Source organism: Lepidochelys kempii, chromosome 6 (genome assembly GCF_965140265.1).
Source record: "Lepidochelys kempii isolate rLepKem1 chromosome 6, rLepKem1.hap2, whole genome shotgun sequence".
NCBI classification, from domain to species: domain Eukaryota; kingdom Metazoa; phylum Chordata; order Testudines; family Cheloniidae; genus Lepidochelys; species Lepidochelys kempii.
This window is the reverse complement of record NC_133261.1, coordinates 10,636,169-10,656,190: the sequence shown is the minus strand read 5'-3', so window position 1 is coordinate 10,656,190 and position 20,022 is coordinate 10,636,169. Positions and strand designations below refer to the sequence as shown.

Below are 20,022 nucleotides of genomic sequence, written 5' to 3'. Positions count from 1 at the left end.
TGGGCTCGGCTCCTCCCCGAGGGCTGCTCAGCCCACATACTGAGTCCTCCCTCCCCAGAGGCAGGTGGGGTTTCCCCCTTACAGCCCCATCTGCATTTCCCGTTATGCCCTGCGTCTGCCCCTGCAGGTCACCACGGAGGTGGAGCTGTTGCACGTGATGAATTACCTCTACGTCTACATAGGCAGCGGGGTAGGGGGGCTGCTTCTACTGATCCTGATCATCGTCATCCTGTACAAGGTGAGATCGGCAGGGACTGGCTGGGCGATAGGACTCTGGCTCACTCAGAAGTGGCGCATTGGAGCCCGCCGGGTGCTGAGTTTCCCTGCTGAAGCAGCCAATAAAATCGCTTAATCTTTCTCCAGCAACATTTCCCCCAGGGGATCCCAAAGCCCCAGGCAGACATTGGAGGGACCGCATCACCTCCTTAGCGCTCATCCGGAGATGCATCCACCTCTGGGGTGGAGGCAACGCTCTCCAACAGCAAAAGGGAGGAACTGAAAAAGAATCCCATGTCCCAGTTGAAACCACAGTGAGGACCTGGCTGTCACAGAGAGGAGAGAATGGGGCCTCCGCTTGGCGGGGGAGGGAAAGTTCAGTGGTTTGAGCATTGGCCTGCTAAACCCAGGGTTGTGAGTTCAATCCTTGAGGGGGCCATTTAGGGACCTGGGGCAAAAATCGGGGATTGGTCCTGCTTTGAGCAGGGGGTTGGACTAGATGACCTCCTGAGGTCCCTTCCAACCCTGATATTCCATGACATGGGGCTTTTCCCGTCTCGGGGGCACTGGCTCCAATCCAACCCCAGGGCACGGGAGATGGTTGGCTCAGAGGGGCAGGGAATGGGACACAGGGCCTTTCCCCTCTAGGGCGAGCACCAGCTCCAATTCAACCCCAGCATGGGTCAGAGAGAGTTTCTCTAGTCCCCTAGTCAATCAGTGGTGGTTTTCCCTTTTCCTGGCAGTGTGGTTTCTTCAAGCGTAATTACAAGGACATGATGGACCATGAGCCAGCGGCTGGGAACGGGGCGGCACCTGCAGAAGTCAGCAATGAGGGAAAGGCAGGTGAAGATTGTAAGGAGGCACTCACCATAGATGCTCCCAGTGAATGACCAGACCCTCCCACCCCCTGGACCATGAATCCGAGACCTCCTTCTCTTCCCTCCATCCCCACCTGCCCCTAGGACTGCCTCATGCTCAGCCGGGGCCCTGCCCTCGCCAGTGTCCCCCAGTGGCCCGAAGGAGGATCACAGCAGCTATGCCTTTGCAGACTCATGTCTATCCCTGTCCTTGTGGCGGGGGTGGCTCCATCCTGCTCCTGGTAGAATGGGTGTCCCCAGGACCTGAGCCCCCCTCGCCGGCAGCCACAGCACAGAGACCGGGGGGCAGAGCGGGCCATGGATACCAAGGTCCATTCTCCCCCAGGCTAAGGCGAGGCACGGGGGCAGCATGTGTTGGGCAGCTCCCCCTGTGCTCAGGGAAGGACATCGTTTCTCCAGGCCTCCCGGCCAGCACCTCTCCTCAGCAGCTGCCCCATCCACCTCAGTGACGAAGAGGGGGAAAAAAATCCCCGTGAGATATGAACAGCGTCTGCAGTCAGGCGAGAACCCCTTTTCTGGATTAGCGCCACGCTCACCAAGGTCCAGTGGTTCTGGGCAGCCAGACATGGCATGTAAGAAAGCATTTGTGGAGCCACATCTACTTCAACAGGTGACTGGGAACACGGCTTTAATAGTGACTGTCGACTATTAATCTAGGCCCAGCCCCCACACTCGTGAACTCTCCGTTCCTGGAGCCGACTAAATGCTCATCTATTTATCACCTCGCGCACTTACTGATGTATCTGTCTTCTGCGAGTATGCGACACTGGATGCTGATGCTTCCATCGCCTCGTGGATTTTCGCTTTCCCTGTTCTTCGCTTGAAGTTGCTCTTGCTCTCAGAGGCCTCTGAGTAGAGAGGTGGTTTTACCTCTGTATTCGGCACTGGGGCGACCACAGCTGGAATCCTGTGCCCACAATTCCAGAAGGATGTTGATAAATTGGAGAGGGTTCAAAGAAGAGCCACGAGAATGAGTAAAGGATTAGAAAACCTGCCTTACAGTGAGAGACTTCAGGAGCTCAAACAAAGAGAGGGTTAAGGGGTGACTTGATCACAGTCTATAAGTGGGAACAACTATTTGTTAGTGGGCTCTTCCATCTAGCAGAAGAAGGTATAACAAGTTCCCAAGGCCAGAAGTTGAAGCTAGACAACTTCAGACTGGAAATAAGGTGTCAGTTTTTAACAGTGAGAGCAATTAACCATTGGACCAATTTGCCAAGGGCTGTGATGGATTCTCTACCCTCCCAATTTTTAAATCAAGATTGGATTTTTTTTAAAAAAAAATCTTCTCTAATTTGACCAGGAATTATTTCAGGGAAGGTCTCTGACCTGTTTCCCCCACCCCCGTGATTTCACAGGTCAGACTAGATGATCACAATGGTTCCTTCTGGCCTTGGAATCTATGAATCCATCTTGCAGTGGCAGGGTGAGGATCAAGAATTTCCTGATACAGGGAAGGAAAGCTGATCTTCCTTTTGTTAGGTGCCTCAAGCCCCTGCTCCCATAACTATTTAAACCAAGTGAAAAGCTTCAGTGGGAGGGATTCCCACACTAGAATACCCTATAGCCCAGTGGCTAGGGAACTCCCCTGGGAAGATGTGGTTTAAGGTCATTGCTGCAGATCAGGGAGAGTGGGGATTCCAACCTAGGTCTCCTACATCCCATGGGAGTGCTCTAACCAGTGGGCTGCTAATGAGCGACCAGTCCTAAGCTCCCCCCAGGTGTCCTTTGTGCAGGTTAGGTGCGCTTTTGAGCATCCAAAGCCCTACATCTCTTTGTATATCCACCTCCAGAGTACCCCAACTTTGGTGGAATTTCATGGGAGCAGGGCCCTTGCTTTGACACCCAAGCAACGACTGCTCCGTCCGCTGGCAGGGTTGAACCCTGGCACCTATAAGCACCCATCTCTGGTGCCTGAGCTAAAGGACCTCAATACTCAGACCAGACACTAGAGGGGAGTAAGAGCCATTCTGGGATCATGTGGGTGTCTCTCTCAGGCACACACTAAATTTCCATTGCGAGGGGGCTGATCTTTAACCCACATGGGTCAATACCAATTTCCAAGTGAGGTAAATCTCTTGTCTACAAACTGTGGAAACCCCCAAGCCAGGCTGTTTCTTTGACACATACGGGGCTGTTATAACTAGGGCCCTACCAAATTCACGGTCCATTTTCGTAAATTTCACAGTCATGGCATTTTAAAAATCTTGACTGTCCCGGTTTCAGATATTTAAATCTTAAATTTAATGGTGTTGGAACAAAACATGAATGTGCATTTAAAAACAGCAAAAGATAAACATGCAAAGCCCTTAAGACTCAGTGTTTCTCAAACCGGGGGTCCCGGTCCAAAAGGGGGGTCCCCAAGGCTATTGTAGGGGGTCACGGTATTGCCACCCTTACTTCTGTGCTGCCTTCACAGCTGGGTGGCTGGAGAGCAGCGGCTGCTGGCCAGGTGCCCAGCTCTGAAGGCAGCGCTGCAGCCAGCAGCAGCACAGAAGTAAGGGTGGCAATACTGTGACCCCTCTACAATAGCCTTGCGCCCCCCTTTTGGGTAGGGAACCCCAGTTTGAGAAGCACTGTGTACTTCTGTATACAGTCACCCTGTACTATAGGATACTTTTATAGCATAGGGTAAAAGTTCACATAAGCCCAGATTTCACAGTCCGTGACACGTTTTTCGTGGCCATTAATTTAGGTAGGGCCATAGTTATAACTCCTGCCCCGGCAACGGGGACTCCAGGGCCACAGCTGGGTGAATGCAGAGCATTGGGATTGGGGAGGTGGGAAGAGGGGCCCCAACAGGGTGACACTGATCACCTAGCCAGGAACTAGCGAGTAATACAAATTACTAGGAAATCAGGAGAAAGGGTCTGGAAAGTGTGTTGGACACACAAAGCCTCCCCGGCTCGTCTCTTTAAATGCGGCAATCGTACACTGAGCCCAGTTCTTACTGGGCTAATAAAATACTAGTGATTATAACGCTTTCCACTCACGTAGTTAACGCTCTCAAACAGCCATCAGGTACGTTCTACAACCCCCCTGTTAGTGTCGAGCTCCAGACCCAAGAGGGGTTTCCCTTCACATCTCCAGCGAAATGCAGCCACCTCTGGGGTAGTGTGTTGCAAAAAGCAATATTAACAGAGCACAGCAACGGTTTGGGCCAGGAAGTGGAGAATCCCGTACATCACTGAGACTGCGGGGGGGGGGGGGGGGGGGGTGTGAGGGGAGGTTGATGTCCTGATGCTGGGGATTCTTAATGGCTGCAAACGAGTCAGGATCTCAGTTTGATGTCTCACCTGAGAAACAGCAGCTCCATGCCCCCTGGCAGGGCTCCAAGGTCAGCACTGACTGGAGGGGGAAAACATCCCCTACGGGGCCCCCGCCCTGCTCCCTGCAGCACAGCAGGGGGGCCAGCACGGACGACATGGGGAGAGCACCCGCTGCTCAAGCCAAGGCTCCAAGCAAGAGGCTGGGCTATTTCAGCCGCGAAGCCAGGCCTCAGACGAGAGAGGCTGGGGCGGGGCTGGCAGCAGCAGGACTTGAACATAAGACCGCTGGATCTTAAGGCACAAGACCCCACGCTCTGAGCGCCACGACGAGCTCCACCAGCCAACACGTGCCCTGGCCGCTGCTCGCGGGGGAAAGAGCGCTGCTCTCACTGGGTTACGCGTACCGCCCTTCCCGTCCCCCCCACACACGTACCGTCCTTCCCGTCCCCCCCACACACGTACCGTCCTTCCCGTCCCCGCCAGACACGTACCGTCCGTACCGTCCCCCCCAGACACGTACCGTCCGTACCGTCCCCCTCCACCCATCCCCCACAGACACATACCGTACTTCCCGTCCCCCACTACCCGTCCCCCTCAGACATGTACCACCATTCCCATCCCCCTCCTCCCATCCCCCCCAGACACGTACCGTCCTTCCCGTCCCCCACCACCCGTCCCACCGACACGTGCCATCCTTCCCATCCCCCGCTGCCCGTTCCCCCCCGACACGTACCGTCCTTCCCGTCCCCCGCCAGACACTTATCCTTCCCGTCTCCGCCAGACACTTATCGTCCTTCCCATCCCCGCCAGACACGTACCACCCTTCCCATCCCTCCCAGACATATACCGTCCTTACCGTCCCCGCCAGACACGTACCGTCCTTCCTGTCCCCCCCAGACACGTACCACCCTTCCCATCCCCCGCCGCCCGTTCCCCCCAGACATGTACCGTCCTTCCTATCACCCCCAGACACGTACTGCCCTTCCTGTCCCCCCAGACACGTACCGTCCTTCCCTCCTCCCGTCCCCCCCAGACACGTACCACCCTTCCCATCCCCCTCCTCCCGTCCCCCCCAGACACATACTGTCCTTCACGTCCCCCTCCACCCGTCCCCCACAGACACATACCGTCCTTCCCATCCCCCTCAGACATGTACCACCCTTCCCATCCCCCTCCTCCCGTCCCCCCCCAGACACGTACCATCCTTCCTGTCTCCCCACGCACATCCCCCCCCAGACACGGCCCTTCCTGTCCCCCTCCTCCCATTCCCCTCAGACATGTACGGCCCTTCCCATCCCCCACCGCCTGTTCCCCACAGACACGTACTGACCTTCCCGACCCTCGCAACTTCCCCCCAGACACGTACGGCCCTTCCCGACCCGTGCCACCCGGTCCTCCCAGACACATACCGCCCTTCCCATGCCCCTCCGCCCATTCTCCCCAGACAGGTACTGCCCATCCCAACCCCGCCAGACACGTACTGCCCTTCCCGACCCCCGCCGCCTGTTCCCATCGGAGGAGGGTGGAGAAACTAAATGAATTCTTTGCATCGGTCTTCATGGCTGAGGATGTGAGGGAGATTCCCAAGCCTGAGCCATTCTTTTTAGGTGACAGATCTGAGGAACTGTCCCAGACTGAGGTATCATTAGAGGAGGTTTTGGAACAAATTGATAAATTAAACAGCAATAAGTCACCAGGACCAGATGGTATCACCCAAGAGTTCTGAAGGAACTCAAATATGAAATTGTGGAACTACTAACTGTGGTAGGTAACCTATCATTTAAATCAGCTTCTGTACCAGATGACTGGAGGATAACTAATGTGATGCCAATTTTTTAAAAGGGCTCCAGAGGTGATCCCCGCAATTACAGGCCTGTAAGCCTGACTTCAGGACCAGGCAAACTGGTTGAAACTATAGTAAAGAACAATATTGTCAGACATATCGATGAACATAATTTGTTGAGGAGGAGTCAACATGGTTTTCGTAAAGGGAAATCATGCCTCACCAATCTACTAGAATTCTTTGAGGGGGTCAAGAAGCATGTGGACCAAGGGATCCAGTGGATACAGTGTACTTAGATTTTCAGAAAGCCTTTGACAAGGTCTCTCACCAAAGGCTCTTATGCAAAGTAAGTTGCCACAGGATAAGAGGGAAGGTGCTCTCACAGATTGGTAACTGGATAAAAGATAGGAAGCAAAGGGTAGGTATAAATGGTCAGTTTTCAGAATGGAGAGAGGTAAACAGTGATGTCCCCCAGGGGTCTGTACTGGGACCAGTCCTATGCAACATATTCATAAATGATCTGAGAAAAGGGGTAATCAGTGAGGTGGCAAAATTTGCAGATGATACAAAATTACTGAAGATAGTTAAGACCCAGACAGACTGTGAAGAACTACAAAAGGATCTCACAAAACTGGGTGACTGGGCAACAAAATGGCAGATGAAATTTAATGTTGATAAATGCAAAGTAATGCACAATGGAAAGCACAATCCCAACTATGCATATAAAATGATGGGGTCTACATTAGCTGTTACCACTCAAGAAAGAGACCATTGAGTCATTGTGGATAGTTCTCTGAAAACATCCACTCAATGTGCAGTGGCAGTCAAAAAAGCGAACAAAACGTTGGGAATCATTAAGAAAGGGATAGATAACAGGACAGAAAATATCATATTGCCTCTATATAAATCCATGGTAAGCCCACATCTTGAATACTGTGTGCAGATGTGGTCGCCCCATCTCAAAAAAGACATATTGGAATTGGAAAAGGTTCAGAAAAGGGCAACAAAAATTATTAGGGGTTTGGAACGGATTCCATATGAGGAGAGATTAATAAGACTGGGACTTTTCAGCTTGGAAAAGAGACGGCTAAGGGGAGATATGATTGAGGTCTATAAAATCATGACAGGTGTAGAGAAAGTAGATAAGGAAGCGTTGTTTACTACTTCTCATAACACAAGAGCTAGGGGTCACCAAATGAAATTAATAGGCAGCAGGTTTAAAACAAACAAAAGGAAGTATTTCTTCACACAATGCACGGTCAACCTGTGGGACTCCTTGCCAGATGATGTTGTGAAGATCAAGACAATAACAGGGTTCAAAAAAGAACTAGATAAATTCATGGAGGACAGGTCCATCAATGGCTATTAGCCAAGATGGACAGGGATGGTGTCCCTAGCCTCTGTTTGCCAGAAGCTGGGAATGAGCGACAGGGGATGGATCACTCAATGATTGCCTGTTCTGTGCATTCCCGCTGGGGCACCTGGCATTGGTCACTGTCGGTAGACAGGACGCTGGGCTAGATGGACCTTTGGTCTGACCCAGTAGGGCCGTTCTTATATTCTTATGTTCCCCCCAGACACGTACGGCCCTTCCCATTCCCCCCAGACACGTGCGGCCCTTCCTGTCCCCTGCCACCTGTTCCCCACAGACACGTAGTCCCCTCCCCTTCTACCCGGGAGCTTGAACCAGGCCGCCTCGAACCATCACAGTGATCCTCCTACTACCAATCCCCTCAGCGTCCACTGCAGCTTCCACTTTTCCCTTCGTTGCCCCGCCAGGTACATATTCCCTTCCCGGTGCCCTGGTCCCAGTCACCCCAGCCCGGTGCTCTCCTTGCTTCCTGGCTCATCACCCTCCTCCTCCGCCTCCTCCCGCTGGCTCTGTCCGAGCTGGGACGCGCCCCAGTCCCCCAGCGGGATCACTCCAGTCGGCTCCTGGCCCAGGTGAGTCCTCTGGTGCTGGGCCATGGCCGCCTTCTGCCCGAAGCCCTTCCCGCAGTGGCTGCAGCGGTAGGGCCGCTCGCCGGTGTGGGTGCTCTGGTGCTGGAGCAGGGCAGAGCTGCGGCTGAAGGCCTTGCCGCAGTCGGCGCAGGCGTAGGGCTTGAGCCCGGTGTGGGTGCGCCGGTGGATGTTGTAGGTGGAGGAGACGCGGAAGCTCTTGCCGCACTGGGGGCAGCGGTAGGGCCGCTCGCCGGTGTGGGTGCGCTGGTGCTGCAGCAGCGCCGAGCTGACGCCGAAGGCCTTGCCGCAGTCGCCGCAGACGTAGGGCCGCTCGCCCCGGTGGGTGCGCTGGTGCTGGGCGAGGTTGGAGCTCTGGCTGAAGCCCTGGCCGCACTGCGGGCAGCGGTAGGGCCGCTCGCCCCGGTGGGTGCGCTGGTGCCGGAGGAGGTGGGAGCTCTCCACAAAGCGCTTGCCGCACTGGGCGCAGCCGTAGGGCTTCTCGCCGGTGTGGGCACGCCGGTGCCGCAGCAGGTCGGCGCTGAGCCGGAAGGCCTTGCCGCAGTCCGGGCAGCCGAAGGGGCGCTCGCCGGTGTGGAAGCGCTGGTGCTGGGCCACCTTGGAGCTCTGGGCGAAACGCTTGCCGCACTGCGGGCAGGGGAAGGGCTTCTCCCCCGTGTGAACCCGCCGGTGCTGGGCCAGGTCCGAGCTGTGCCCAAAGCTGCGCCCGCACTCCCCGCAGGTGTAGGGCCGCTCGCCCGTGTGGGTGCGCTGGTGGATGATGAGGTTGGAGCTCTGGGCGAAGGCCTTGCCGCACTCGGTGCACTGGTAGGGGCGCTCGCCGGTGTGGGAGCGCCGGTGCTGGGCCAGGTGCGAGTCCTGCCGGTAGCTCTTGCCGCACTCGGGGCAGGCGTAGGGCTTTTCCCCCGTGTGCGTGCGGCGGTGGCGGGCCAGGTGCGAGCTGTTCCCGAAGCTCTTCCCGCAGTCGGGGCAGAGGGTGGATTTCTGCCCCTTGAGGGGTTTGGGAAGCAGCTCGGGGCCCTCTGACCCTTCAGGGGTCTCCCCTGCGGGATCTCCCGGCTGCCGTCCCACGCAAATGGTGTCTCCCCAGGCAGGGCTCTGGGACATCCCGCGAGACTCCGTTCCTGCAGGTCCTTCCGGCTGGGGATTCTCCTCCTCTGTCCCGGCACCTGCTGGAAGAGAGCGAGAGAGTCCAGACAGGGCTGTGCCCAGGAGAGGGGATGGCAAAGGGCTTGGCTACAAAGAAATCAACATTTGTACCAATCCCACAGCCAGAGCCCCCCAGACCCTGCTCTGACGTGCTTCGTCCTGCTCAGTGCTGCTCAGAGATGAGACTGAGACCAGAGCCCCATTACGCCAGGCGCTGCACAGACCCTGACTGAGATCTGGGGCCCCATTACGCCGCGCACTGCACAGACTCCGGCTAAAATCACGGCCCCCTCCTGCCAGGCGCTGCACAGACCCTGACTCAGATCTGGGGCCCCATTTAGGCCTTGCACTGCACAGACTCCGGCTAAAGTCAGGGCCCCCTCCTGCCAGGCACTGCACTCGCACCCCCCCGAGAAACAGTCCCTGCCCTCACAACCTAGAGAGCCAAGAAGTGACGGGGAAAGGGAGGCCCAGAGCAGGGAGGCGGCTCCCCAGGGCCCCGCAGCCGAGGCCAGAGGCGGAGTTGGGTGGGGGGGCGCGGGAATAGAACCCAGGCGTCCGGCCGGCTTCGGAGAGCAGCAGCGATCGCCCCCCGGCGCGTCCTCTTCTCTGCGGCCCCTTCCCAAGCTCCCGGGTCTGCCCCAGGCCGGACAAGCCCGGCCGGCCGGCAGGACCCCCCCAGCTCCGGGGAAGGACGGGGGGCGAGTGTAACCCAGCCGCTGGCGGGACTGGGGCTCCCCCCTTCGCTCATTCCTCACCGGTGCGGGCGCCTCTGCGGATCCCCCTTCCCGGGGAGCCCTGGCGATCCGGGAGCCCCGGCTCGTCCCCTGGCTCCATGCGGGGGGAAGGAAACAGCGGCTATTTGCTACACACAAAGGTTTATCCCGCAGCCCGGCTGGGGGGGGGTCTCTCTAGCCCCCATTTGGCTCCGATCCCCCCAGCCCGGCCCTGCGGGTTCCCCTGCCCGGCGCGCCGCTGGCGGGGCTCCCCCGGGGGCCGGGCGCGCTGGGACCCCGCCGCCGCCGCCGCCGCTTTCCGAGGGGGCAGCTGGGAACAGGAAGGTCCCTGCGTTATTCAGACCCCTTGGCGGCAACTTCCGAGTCCTTGCGAGGAGCCCGCGGCCTGAGGAGCTCCGCTGGTTGCGGCTGGGGGGCAGCTTTTCCCAGGGAAGAGGGGCGAGAGCTCACCCTGGGGTGGGGGATGATGCGGGGGGGCCCTGTCCCATCACTGCAGAGGTCCCAGTCCAAAAGCCTCCCGTATGTCTTCAACGTCTGCCACAGAAGAGCCTTTTGGACGCCTTGCAAATCCTACCTAGGTCTTGGCTGAAGATGCAGCCACCTCTGGGGTGGGGGCTGGGTATTCAGGGATCCCTCGCCGGGTGCTGAAATGCAGCCACCTCTGGGGTGGGGGCTGGGTATTCAGGGATCCCTCGCCGGGTGCTGAAATGCAGCCACCTCTGGGGTGGGGGCTGGGTATTCAGGGATCCCTCGCCCGGTGCTGAAATGCAGCCACCTCTGGGGTGGGGGCTGGGTATTCAGGAGTCCCTCACCGGGTGCTGAAATGCAGCCACCTCTGGGGTGGGGGCTGGATATTCAGGGATCCCTCGCCGGGTGCTGAAATGCAGCAGCCCCTGGGGTGGGGGCTGGGTATTCAGGGGTCCCTCGCCGGGTGCTGAAATGCAGCAGCCCCTGGGGTGGGGGCTGGGTATTCAGGGGTCCCTCGCCGGGTGCTGAAATGCAGCAGCCCCTGGGGTGTGGGCTCGATATTCAGGGATCCCTTGCCGGATGCTGAATTGCAGTGGCCCCTGGGGTGGGGCGCAGGGGCTGTTTACCTGGCAATACCTTCCCAGCAACCACCTCTGGGGGGGAGCACGGCTCTTCTCAGCTCCCCACTCTTGGTTCCAAAGGTTGTAAACGCCGAGGCAGGGTCCGTGTGCCGCACACAACGGATGTCCCTTTATTATCAATGTAGCAAAGCTGGCTGGGTTTATTGTCCGGGCCGGGGGTGGCCAACCTCTGGCTCCGGAGCCGCACGCGGCTCTTCAGAAGTGAAGATGCGGCTCCTTGTACAGGCACCGACTCCGGGGCTGGAGTAGGGTGGCCAGATAGCAAGTGTCAACAATTGGGACACGGGGTGAGGGGCAATAGGAGCCTATGTAAGAAAAAGACCCCAAAATCGGGATGTCCGGTCAGCGTAGGCTGGAGCTACGGGCGCCATCTTTCCAATGTGCCGGGGGATGCTCACTGCTCAGCCCCTGGCTCGGCCACAGGCCCTGTCCCCACTCCACCCCTTCCCGCCCCTGAGCCTGCCGTGACCTCGCTCCTCCCCCCCAGAGCCTCCTGCACGCCACGAAACAGCTGATTGAGAGGTGCCGGAGGGAGGGGGAGGCGCTGATTGGCGGGGCTGCAGGTGGGCGGGAGGCGCTGGGAGCGGGGTGGGGGGGCGGATGGGGGGCTGCTGACGTATAACTGTGGCTCTTTGGCAATGTACATTGGTAAATTCTGGCTCCTTCTCGGGCTCAGGTTGGCCACCCTTGGTCTGGGAGGTTCCTGCGTACCTGACTCTACCGCTCAACTATTGTGAGACCTTGGGCAAATCATTCCTCTCTTTGTGGGTGTTTCCCTCCTGCCGAGGCTGAGCAGACAGCGAGTGTCAAAAATCGGGACAGGAGGTGGGGGTAATAGGTGCCTATGTGAGAAAAAGACCCCAAAATCGGGACTGTCCCTATAAAATCGGGACATCTGGTCACCCTGCTCCTGCCCTTTGCTATCTCATATTAACCTCTTTAGGGCCTCCATTATCTCTTATTCTGTGTCTGCGTCCCACCTGGCACAATGGAGCCCTGATCTTACAGGAGGCCATTAAGATCTGTTAAGGTTAACAATAATAAGAGTAATTAATTAGTCTTTCCGCTAGTCTCCCAATCTTGAAACGAAGCATTTTCCATATGAAACAAAACCAGATTTTATTTATTGGGGTCTTTGCAAACGACAGATACAACCGGCCTCTCGTCCAAAGTCATTACGGCAGAGCATGGGGCCATTTGCGTCCCTGATTGGAGTCTCCGAAGATACTAACGCCATTGGCCAGTCAGGTGTCTTGCTGATCACGTGGATCTGTGGTGGGGCTAGGAGGGGAAAGGATACAGCTCCCCGATCGCACAAGAAGACAGAGAATCCAAGAATCATGAACAAAACAGAATTCAACAGCTGCTTTCAAACAGGGCCAGGCCTGCATTTTTCTGTCACAGGGGGAGGGTGTGTTACTTACAGGGCTGTTCCAACACCCATTGGAATTAGTGGAAAGGTTCTCATTGGCCCAGATCCCCAGCTGGTGTGAATAGGCCAGGGTGACCAGACAGCATCTGTGAAAAATCGGGACAGGGGGTGGGGGGGGGGTGGGTAATAGGCTTCTATATAAGAAAAAGCCTCAAATATCGGGACAGTTCCTATAAAATTGGGACATCTGGTCACCCTAGAATGGGCTGTAGATCCACCGGAATCAATGGGGCGATGCCAGTTGACACCAGCTGAGGCTCTGGCCCACTGATTGTGATGGGAATTGGATCAGGCCCTGAATCTCAGGAATCAACCAACAGTCTTGTGACTCTTTGGAGTCTGTACTTGGATGCCAAGCCCTGCGCTGGGCCTTTTTTACCCGAGCATTCAGCCTTTATCGTAGCCAGTGCTCTGACAGTCTGGAACCTGCCTCTCACCCCCCTGAGCTCAGCGTGGGAGTGTGCTTTCGGTCCCATCAACACTAGTGGCTCTGTCCGCTCAGAAAAGGAAGCGAAGCAGGATGACCTTGTAGAGAAAGGTATTGTACCGGGACTCAGGAGAGCTGGGATCGATTCCTGGGGTAAATGCTTGAAAAGTGACTGAGGAGCCTAAATCACAGTTTCAAAAGCGGATGAGACACTTAGGAGCCTTTCAATGAGACTTAGGTGCCTAATTCACTTTTGACATGGGACTTAAGGCTTGTCTACACCACAGAGCCTTGGCTAGTATAGCTATACCAGCAGCGCCCCCTAGTGGAAACACGGTGTAAGCTGTCGGAAGAATAGCTACACCATCTACCCGAACATGCCAACAGAAGCCCTCTTCTATCAGGATAGTTGTGTCTACACCAGGGGTTCTGCTGGCACAGCTATATCAGCTGATCCAGGCACGGATTTTTTTCACAATCCCAGATGACACAGCTAGGCCAACAAAACTTTGTAGTGTAGACCAGGCCTTAGGCTCCTAAGTCTCTTAGCCGCTTTTACAAATGTTACCCTTAGTCTTTCTGTCTCTCTATTATAAAATGGAGGAAACAGTCCTCACTTTCCCTGTCTCGTCTATTTAGGCTGTGAGCTCTTTGGGGCAGGGACTGACTTATTGTGTGTTTGTGCAGTGCACCGTGGGGACACTGATTTCAGTCAGGGTCTGTGTCGGGCCTGGTACAATGGAGGCCTTTATCTCAGAAAGGGACTGTACAGTGCCTGGCACCTGGGAACCTGCTCCCAGTCAGGATCTGTGCGGCACCTGGCACCTGGGAACCTGCTCCCAGTCAGGATCTGTCTGGCACCTGGCACCTGGGAACCTGCTCCCAGTCAGGATCTGTGTGGCACCTGGCACTTGGGAACCTGCTCCCAGTCAGGATCTGTGCGGCACCTGGCATAATGGGGACGCTGATCTCAGCTGGGGCGTCCAGGTGCTATTGTAATAATACAGTGTCTTTAACATGAGTCATGCCTAATGTATAGGGCCCTACCAAATTCACGGTCCATTTCCGTCAATTTTATGGTCACAGGATTTTAATCGTAATACATTTCACGGTTTCAGATATTTAAACCTGAAATTTCACGGTGTTGTAACCTTGGGGGTCCCAACCCAAACCAGGGTTCGGGGGGGGAGGGTTCGAAGGTTGTTGGAGGGGGGTCATGATATTGCCACTCTTACTTCTGTACTGCTGCCTTCAGAGCTGGGCAGCCAGAGGGCAGCTGCTGGCCGGGCACCCAGCTCTGAAGGCAGCGCCGCTGCCAGCAGCAGCGCAGACCGACGGGTGGTGGCAGTACCATGCTGTGCCGTGCCGCACTCACGGGTGCGCTGCTGCCGGTGGCCACACTGCCTGCAGCGCTGAACTCCCAGCCAGCGGCCGCGGAGCTTCCTGCAGCCAGGGGAGGTTCCCAGAGACGGGTCTGACCCGACCTTGGGAGTAGCCCATGCAGAGGAAGAGGAAGTCCTGTCCCTCTCCAGCCCATCCAGGCCTAGCAGTTGGAGCCTAGCACTTGGGAGTTAAAGGGCTCCAGCTGCTTGGGCTGGCTGTGTGTGGGGTGGGGGGTTACCCTGGCACCCCCCGACCATGGGGCCCTTGGCGGTTGCCCATTTGTCCACCTGTAAGGCCAGCCCTGCCCCTACAATCGCTAGATTTCACAGAGGAAATCAGATTTCACGGTTCCTGATACATTTTTCACGGCCGTGAATTTGGTAGGGCCCTACTAATGTAAGGCAGATCCATGGTTGGCTCCTCCTGCACATGGATTCTCTGATGCTGGACAAGGTGGGAGCTCTGGCTGAAGGATTTCCCACATTCCAGGCATTTATAGGGTCTCTTGCCCAAGTGGACTCTCTGGTGCTCGATGAAGTTGGAGCTCCGGCTGAACCGTCTCTGGCACATGGGGCATTTATAGGATCTCTCCCCAGTGTGGGTCTCCTGGTGCTGAGTGAGAATTTAGCACTGACCAAAGCTCTTCCCACACTCGGGGCATTTATAGGGTCTCTCTCCCATGTGGCTCCTCTGGTGTTTGATCAGGGCTGAGTTCTGGCTAAAGCTCTTCCCACACTTAGGGCATTTATGAGGTCTCTCTCCTATGTGGGTTTTCTGGTGCTGAATCAGGGTTGAGCTCTGGCTGAAGCTCTTCCCACACTGGGGGCAACTATAGGGCCTCTCTGACATGTGGATCCTCCAGTGTTTCATGAGGTCCGAGTTCTGGTTGAAGCCTTTCCTGCAGTCAGAGCATTTGTAAGGCTGCTCCCCAGTGTGGATGCGCTGGTGCCGGATCAGGTTGGAGCTCTGTCTGAAGCTCTGTCCACACTCAGGGCAGAAGTAGGATCTGTAACCCAGGTGGGTCTTCTGATGGGTGAGCAGATTGGACCGCTCACCGAAGCTCTTCCCGCAATGGGGACACTTGTAGGGCTTCTGTCCTGTGTGGATCTTCTGGTGTCTCATCAGAGTCGAGCTCTGGCTGAACCTTTTTCCACATTGGGAGCAGCGATGGAGTTTGACCCCTGTGTGGGTCTTCTGGTGGCTGATCAGCTTGGAGTTCCAGAGGAACCTTTTCCCACACTCCTCGCACCTGTAGGGCTGCTCACCTGTGTGGACCTGCTGATGGCTGAGCAGGTGCAAACTGCTCACAAAGCTCTTCCCACACAGGTGGCAACTGTACGGCCGCTCTCTGCTATGGGTCCTCTGGTGGATCATGAGTTTGGAGCTGTGGCTGAAGTTCCTCTCACAGGTCATCACATCAGCCACGCCATCAGGGGCTCGTTCACCTGCACATCTACCAATGTGATATATGCCATCATGTGCCAGCAATGCCCCTCTGCCATGTACTATAAGGTGGATAGAAAGCTGGCTAGATTGTCGGGCTCAACGGGTAGTGATCAATGGCTCCATGTCTAGTTGGCAGCTGGTATCAAGCGGGGTGCCCCAAGGGTTGGTCCTGGGGCCGGTTTTGTTCAATATCTTCATTAATGATCTGGAGCATGGTGTGGATTGCACTCTCAGTAAGTTTGCAGATGACACTAAACTGGGAGGAGAGGTAGATACGCTAGAGTGTTGGGATAGGATACAGAGGGGCCTAGACAAATTAGAGGATTGGGCCAAAAGAAATCTGATGAGGTTCAACAAGGACAAGTGCAGAGTCCTGCACATAGGACAGAAGAATCCCATGCATCACTACAGAGTAGGGACCGAATGGCTCGGCAGCAGTTCTGCAGAAAAGGACCTAGGGGTTACAGTGGACGAGAAGCTGGATATGAATCAACAGTGTGCCCTTGTTGCCAAGAAGGCCAATGGCCTTTTGGGATGTATAAGTAGGGGCATTGCCAGCAGATTGAGGGACGTGATGGTTCCCCTCTATTCCACATTGGTGAGGCCTCATCTGGAGTACTGTGTCCAGTTTTGGGCCCCACACTACAGGAAGGATGTGGAAAAATTGGAGAACATCCAGCAGAGGGCAACAAAAATGATTAGGGGACTGGAACACATGACTTATGAGGAGAGGCTGAGGGAACTAGGATTGTTTAGTCTGCGGAAGAGAAGAATGAGGGGGGATTTGATAGCTGCTTTCAACTACCTGAGAGGGGGTTCCAAAGAGGATGGATCTAGACTGTTCTCAGTGGTAGCAGATGACAGAACGAGGAGTAGTGGTCTCAAGTTGCAGTGGGGGAGGTTTAGGTTGGATATTAGGAAAAACTTTTTCACTAGGAGGGTGGTGAAACACTGGAATGTGTTACCTAGGGAGGTGGTGGAATCCCCTTCCTTAGAAGTTTTTAAGGTCAGGCTTGACAAAGCCCTGGCTGGGATGATTTAGTTGGGGATTGGTCCTGCTCTGGGCAGGGGGTTGGACTAGATGACCTCCAGAGGACCCTTCCAACTCTAATATTCTATGATTCTATGAAAGGTGTATCCGATTTTCTCATGAGTATGAATTAACAAAGTGTTAATGCAGCCCTCTTTGTTTGAGCTTCTACCAGGTCCAGATTTAACTGTTCCTCTTTCAAGACCAAAAGAAAAGGTTGATATCCCAGCTCTACCTTTTCCAGTGTACATGTCTTTTTGGCAGTGAGACCTTTGCTCTTGTTTGAGTTAATTGAGCGCATCTGACTTGGTGTCATTAGCACTAGGAACAGCTTCACATCCAAGTCTTCCCTTTGAACCTGCCCTTGTTCAGGGCTAGGCCTCCTACCAGCAGTGGAATTATCAACTGGATTATTTGTAGCTCTCCAAACACTGTGTAACAACTGTCTTTTTTTGCAGTCATGATGGGGTGTCCAGCCCACACAGGTCTGGAAGGGGTTGGGGTGGTGTTAGCAGGGGGATGGTCCCGCTATTGTGGGGAACTTTCCTGGTTTCAGAATTGGCTACCAACTCCCTTTACTTTTAGGCCTGCCTGACTTCAAGGACTCCCCTTCCTTCCTCCCATATGGCAGAGTCCTCGCAAACCCAACAAGCTTGGACCCAGGATTCCTGGGCGGCTTGATTCCCAGTCTTGTCGTGGTCACTTAGGATGGGGACAAAGGTGTCCCCATTCCAGGGTGCTCTCTTCACACCAGACACTTCCCTGACTCACCGATCAATACATATCATTCAAAGCAAATACAGTTTATTAAACAAACAAAAAATTAAAGAAAAAAATTTAAGGCTAAAGAAATGTTAAAGGAAACAAGTAATCCCACCCTTGGGGCAAGGGGACACCACAAACAGCAGTCTTTGGGATGTAAGGAAAGGTCACAGTCTGTTCCTCACACATCCCAGGCCTCCTTCCTAGGCCCTGGCTGTGCTGCGGTGACACCATGGGTCAGACACCTGCTCTGGTGGTGGCCACATGCCCTCAGGATCTAGGTGGCAGGACTCTTCTTCCCAGTGTCAGCCCTCCTGTCCGGTTCACATCCCCCCTCCAAGTCTGGCAGGGACACCATTTCAGATTTTTTGGGGGTGGGGGAGGCATGACAACTTTAACCGTGATTCCAGGGGCTACTAGGCACCTGAAAACTCTAGGTATTTTGCAGATAATAACTTAGAAATTAGCTGATAGTGTTCCTATCTAATTCCTATATAAAGAAAGGAAAAAACTAGGACAGTCAAGTGATGAAAAAAATTAACTGAAATTAATCGCAAGATTAAACAAATTAATCATGATTAATTGCATGATTAAACAATAGAATACCATTTATTTAAATATTTTTACGGTTTCTACATTTTTAGATATATTGATTTCAATTACAACACAGAATACAGTGTACACTGCTCACTTTATATTTATTTTTGATTACAAATATTTGCACTGTAAAAAACTGCATTCAAAAATAAAACAATGTCAAATTTTAGAGCCTGCAAGTCCATTCAGGCCTATTTCTTGTTCAGCCAATTGCTCAGACAAACAACTTTGTTTACATTTACAGGAGATAATGCTGCCCACTTCTTGTTTACAATGTCACCTGAAAGTGAGAACAGGCGTTCGCCTGGCACTGTTTGTAGCCGGCGTCGCAAGATATTTACATGCCAGATGCATTAAAGAGTCATATGTTCCTTCATGCTTCAATCACCATTCCAGAGGACATGCGTCCATGCTGATGACGGGTTCTGCTCAATTACAATCCAAAGCAGTGTGGACCGACGCATATTCATTTTCATTACCTGAGACAGATGCCACCAGCGGAAGGTTGATTTTCTTTTTTAGTGGTTCGGGTTCTGTAGTTTCTGCATCGGAGTGTCGCTTTTTTAAGACTTCTGAAAGCATGCTCCACACCTCGTCCCTCTCGGATTTTGGAAGGCACTTCAGATTCTTAAACGTTGGGTTGAGTCCTGTAGCTATCTTTAGAAATCTCACATTAGTATCTTATTTTGTGTTTTGTCAAATCTGCAGTGAAAGTGTTCTTAAAACGAACAACATGCTGGGTCATCACCTGAGACTGCTAAAACATGAAATATATGGCAGAATGTGAGTAAAACAGAGCAGGGGACATGCAATTCTCCCCCAACGAGTGCAGTCATAGATGTAATTAACACATTTTTTTTTTTAATGAGCGTCATCAGCATGGAAGCATGTCCTCTGGAATGGTAGTCCCGGACATATGAATCTTTAGCGCATCTGGCACCTAAATATCTTGCGACGCCGGCTACAGCATTGCCATGTGAATGCCTGTTCTCACTTTCAGGTGACATTGTAAACAAGAAGCGGGTAGCATTATTTCCTGTAAATTTTTTAACGCAGTTATGTAACAAAAAGAAATAAATCTACATTTGTAAGTGGAACTTTCACAACAAAGAGATTGCACGACAGCACTTGTATGAGGTGAATTAAAAATACTATTTCTTTTGTTTATCATTTTTACAGTGCAAATATTTGTAATCAAAAATAAGATACACTTTGATTTCAATTACAACACAAAATACAGTATATATGAAAATATATCCAAAATATTTAATAAAACGGCGATTAATTGCGATACATTTTTTAAATTGCGATTAATTTTTTGCGTTTAATCGCGTGAATTAATGGCGATTAATTGACAGCCCTAATATAAACTTAAAATATGGCTTTAATTGGTGTTTGTATATATTTTTTTGCAAATTTAAATCAATCAGGAGATAACACAGCAAGATAGTCCCAATCCCAAAGCTTGAGGTATCGGTTTTGGAGCCTTGACACAGATATCAGAAACACAAGTTTGATACTTTGTGCACTATCTTTAGTAGAGATAAATAAAATCTGCTTACTTTCTCTAACAGACACACTCTGTGTTACGGCCATTATCCACTCCATTTTAGTCATCTGTTTTTCACTCCACTAAAAACGTATTTAATTTTAACATGCGTGGTTAAGTTTTTTCCCCTCTTTTATTAAGGAAACAAATTTATTTTTCTAATTATTTTGGCATTTATGTTTACCAATGTAAATCATGTACGTAACTCACTAACATTTGACTCCATCATTACTTGGAACCACATTAATTTTTGTACAAATTTTAAGTTATTTTACAGAGATAACTAAAAATACAAT

General features: G+C 53.4%; 2 protein-coding genes across 2 annotated transcripts in view; one reads left to right on the top strand and one right to left on the bottom strand.

The window, feature by feature from the left end:
- The window catches only part of ITGAL (integrin subunit alpha L), a 28,404-nt gene extending 24,937 nt beyond the window's left edge, over window positions 1-3,467 (top strand). The window contains exons 29-30 of the mRNA XM_073350385.1: window positions 128-238; window positions 960-3,467. Of these exons, the coding sequence (XP_073206486.1) occupies window positions 128-238; window positions 960-1,106 (258 nt within the window). The 3' untranslated portion in view covers window positions 1,107-3,467. The remainder of the gene's footprint in view (window positions 1-127; window positions 239-959) is intronic.
- Window positions 3,468-7,285: 3,818 nt separating this feature from the next.
- LOC140913644 (uncharacterized) overlaps window positions 7,286-20,022 on the bottom strand; it is a 90,721-nt gene continuing 77,984 nt past the window's right edge. The window contains 3 exon segments of the mRNA XM_073350384.1: window positions 7,286-9,095; window positions 12,949-12,951; window positions 14,772-15,750. Of these exon segments, the coding sequence (XP_073206485.1) occupies window positions 7,959-9,095; window positions 12,949-12,951; window positions 14,772-15,750 (2,119 nt within the window). The 3' untranslated portion in view covers window positions 7,286-7,958.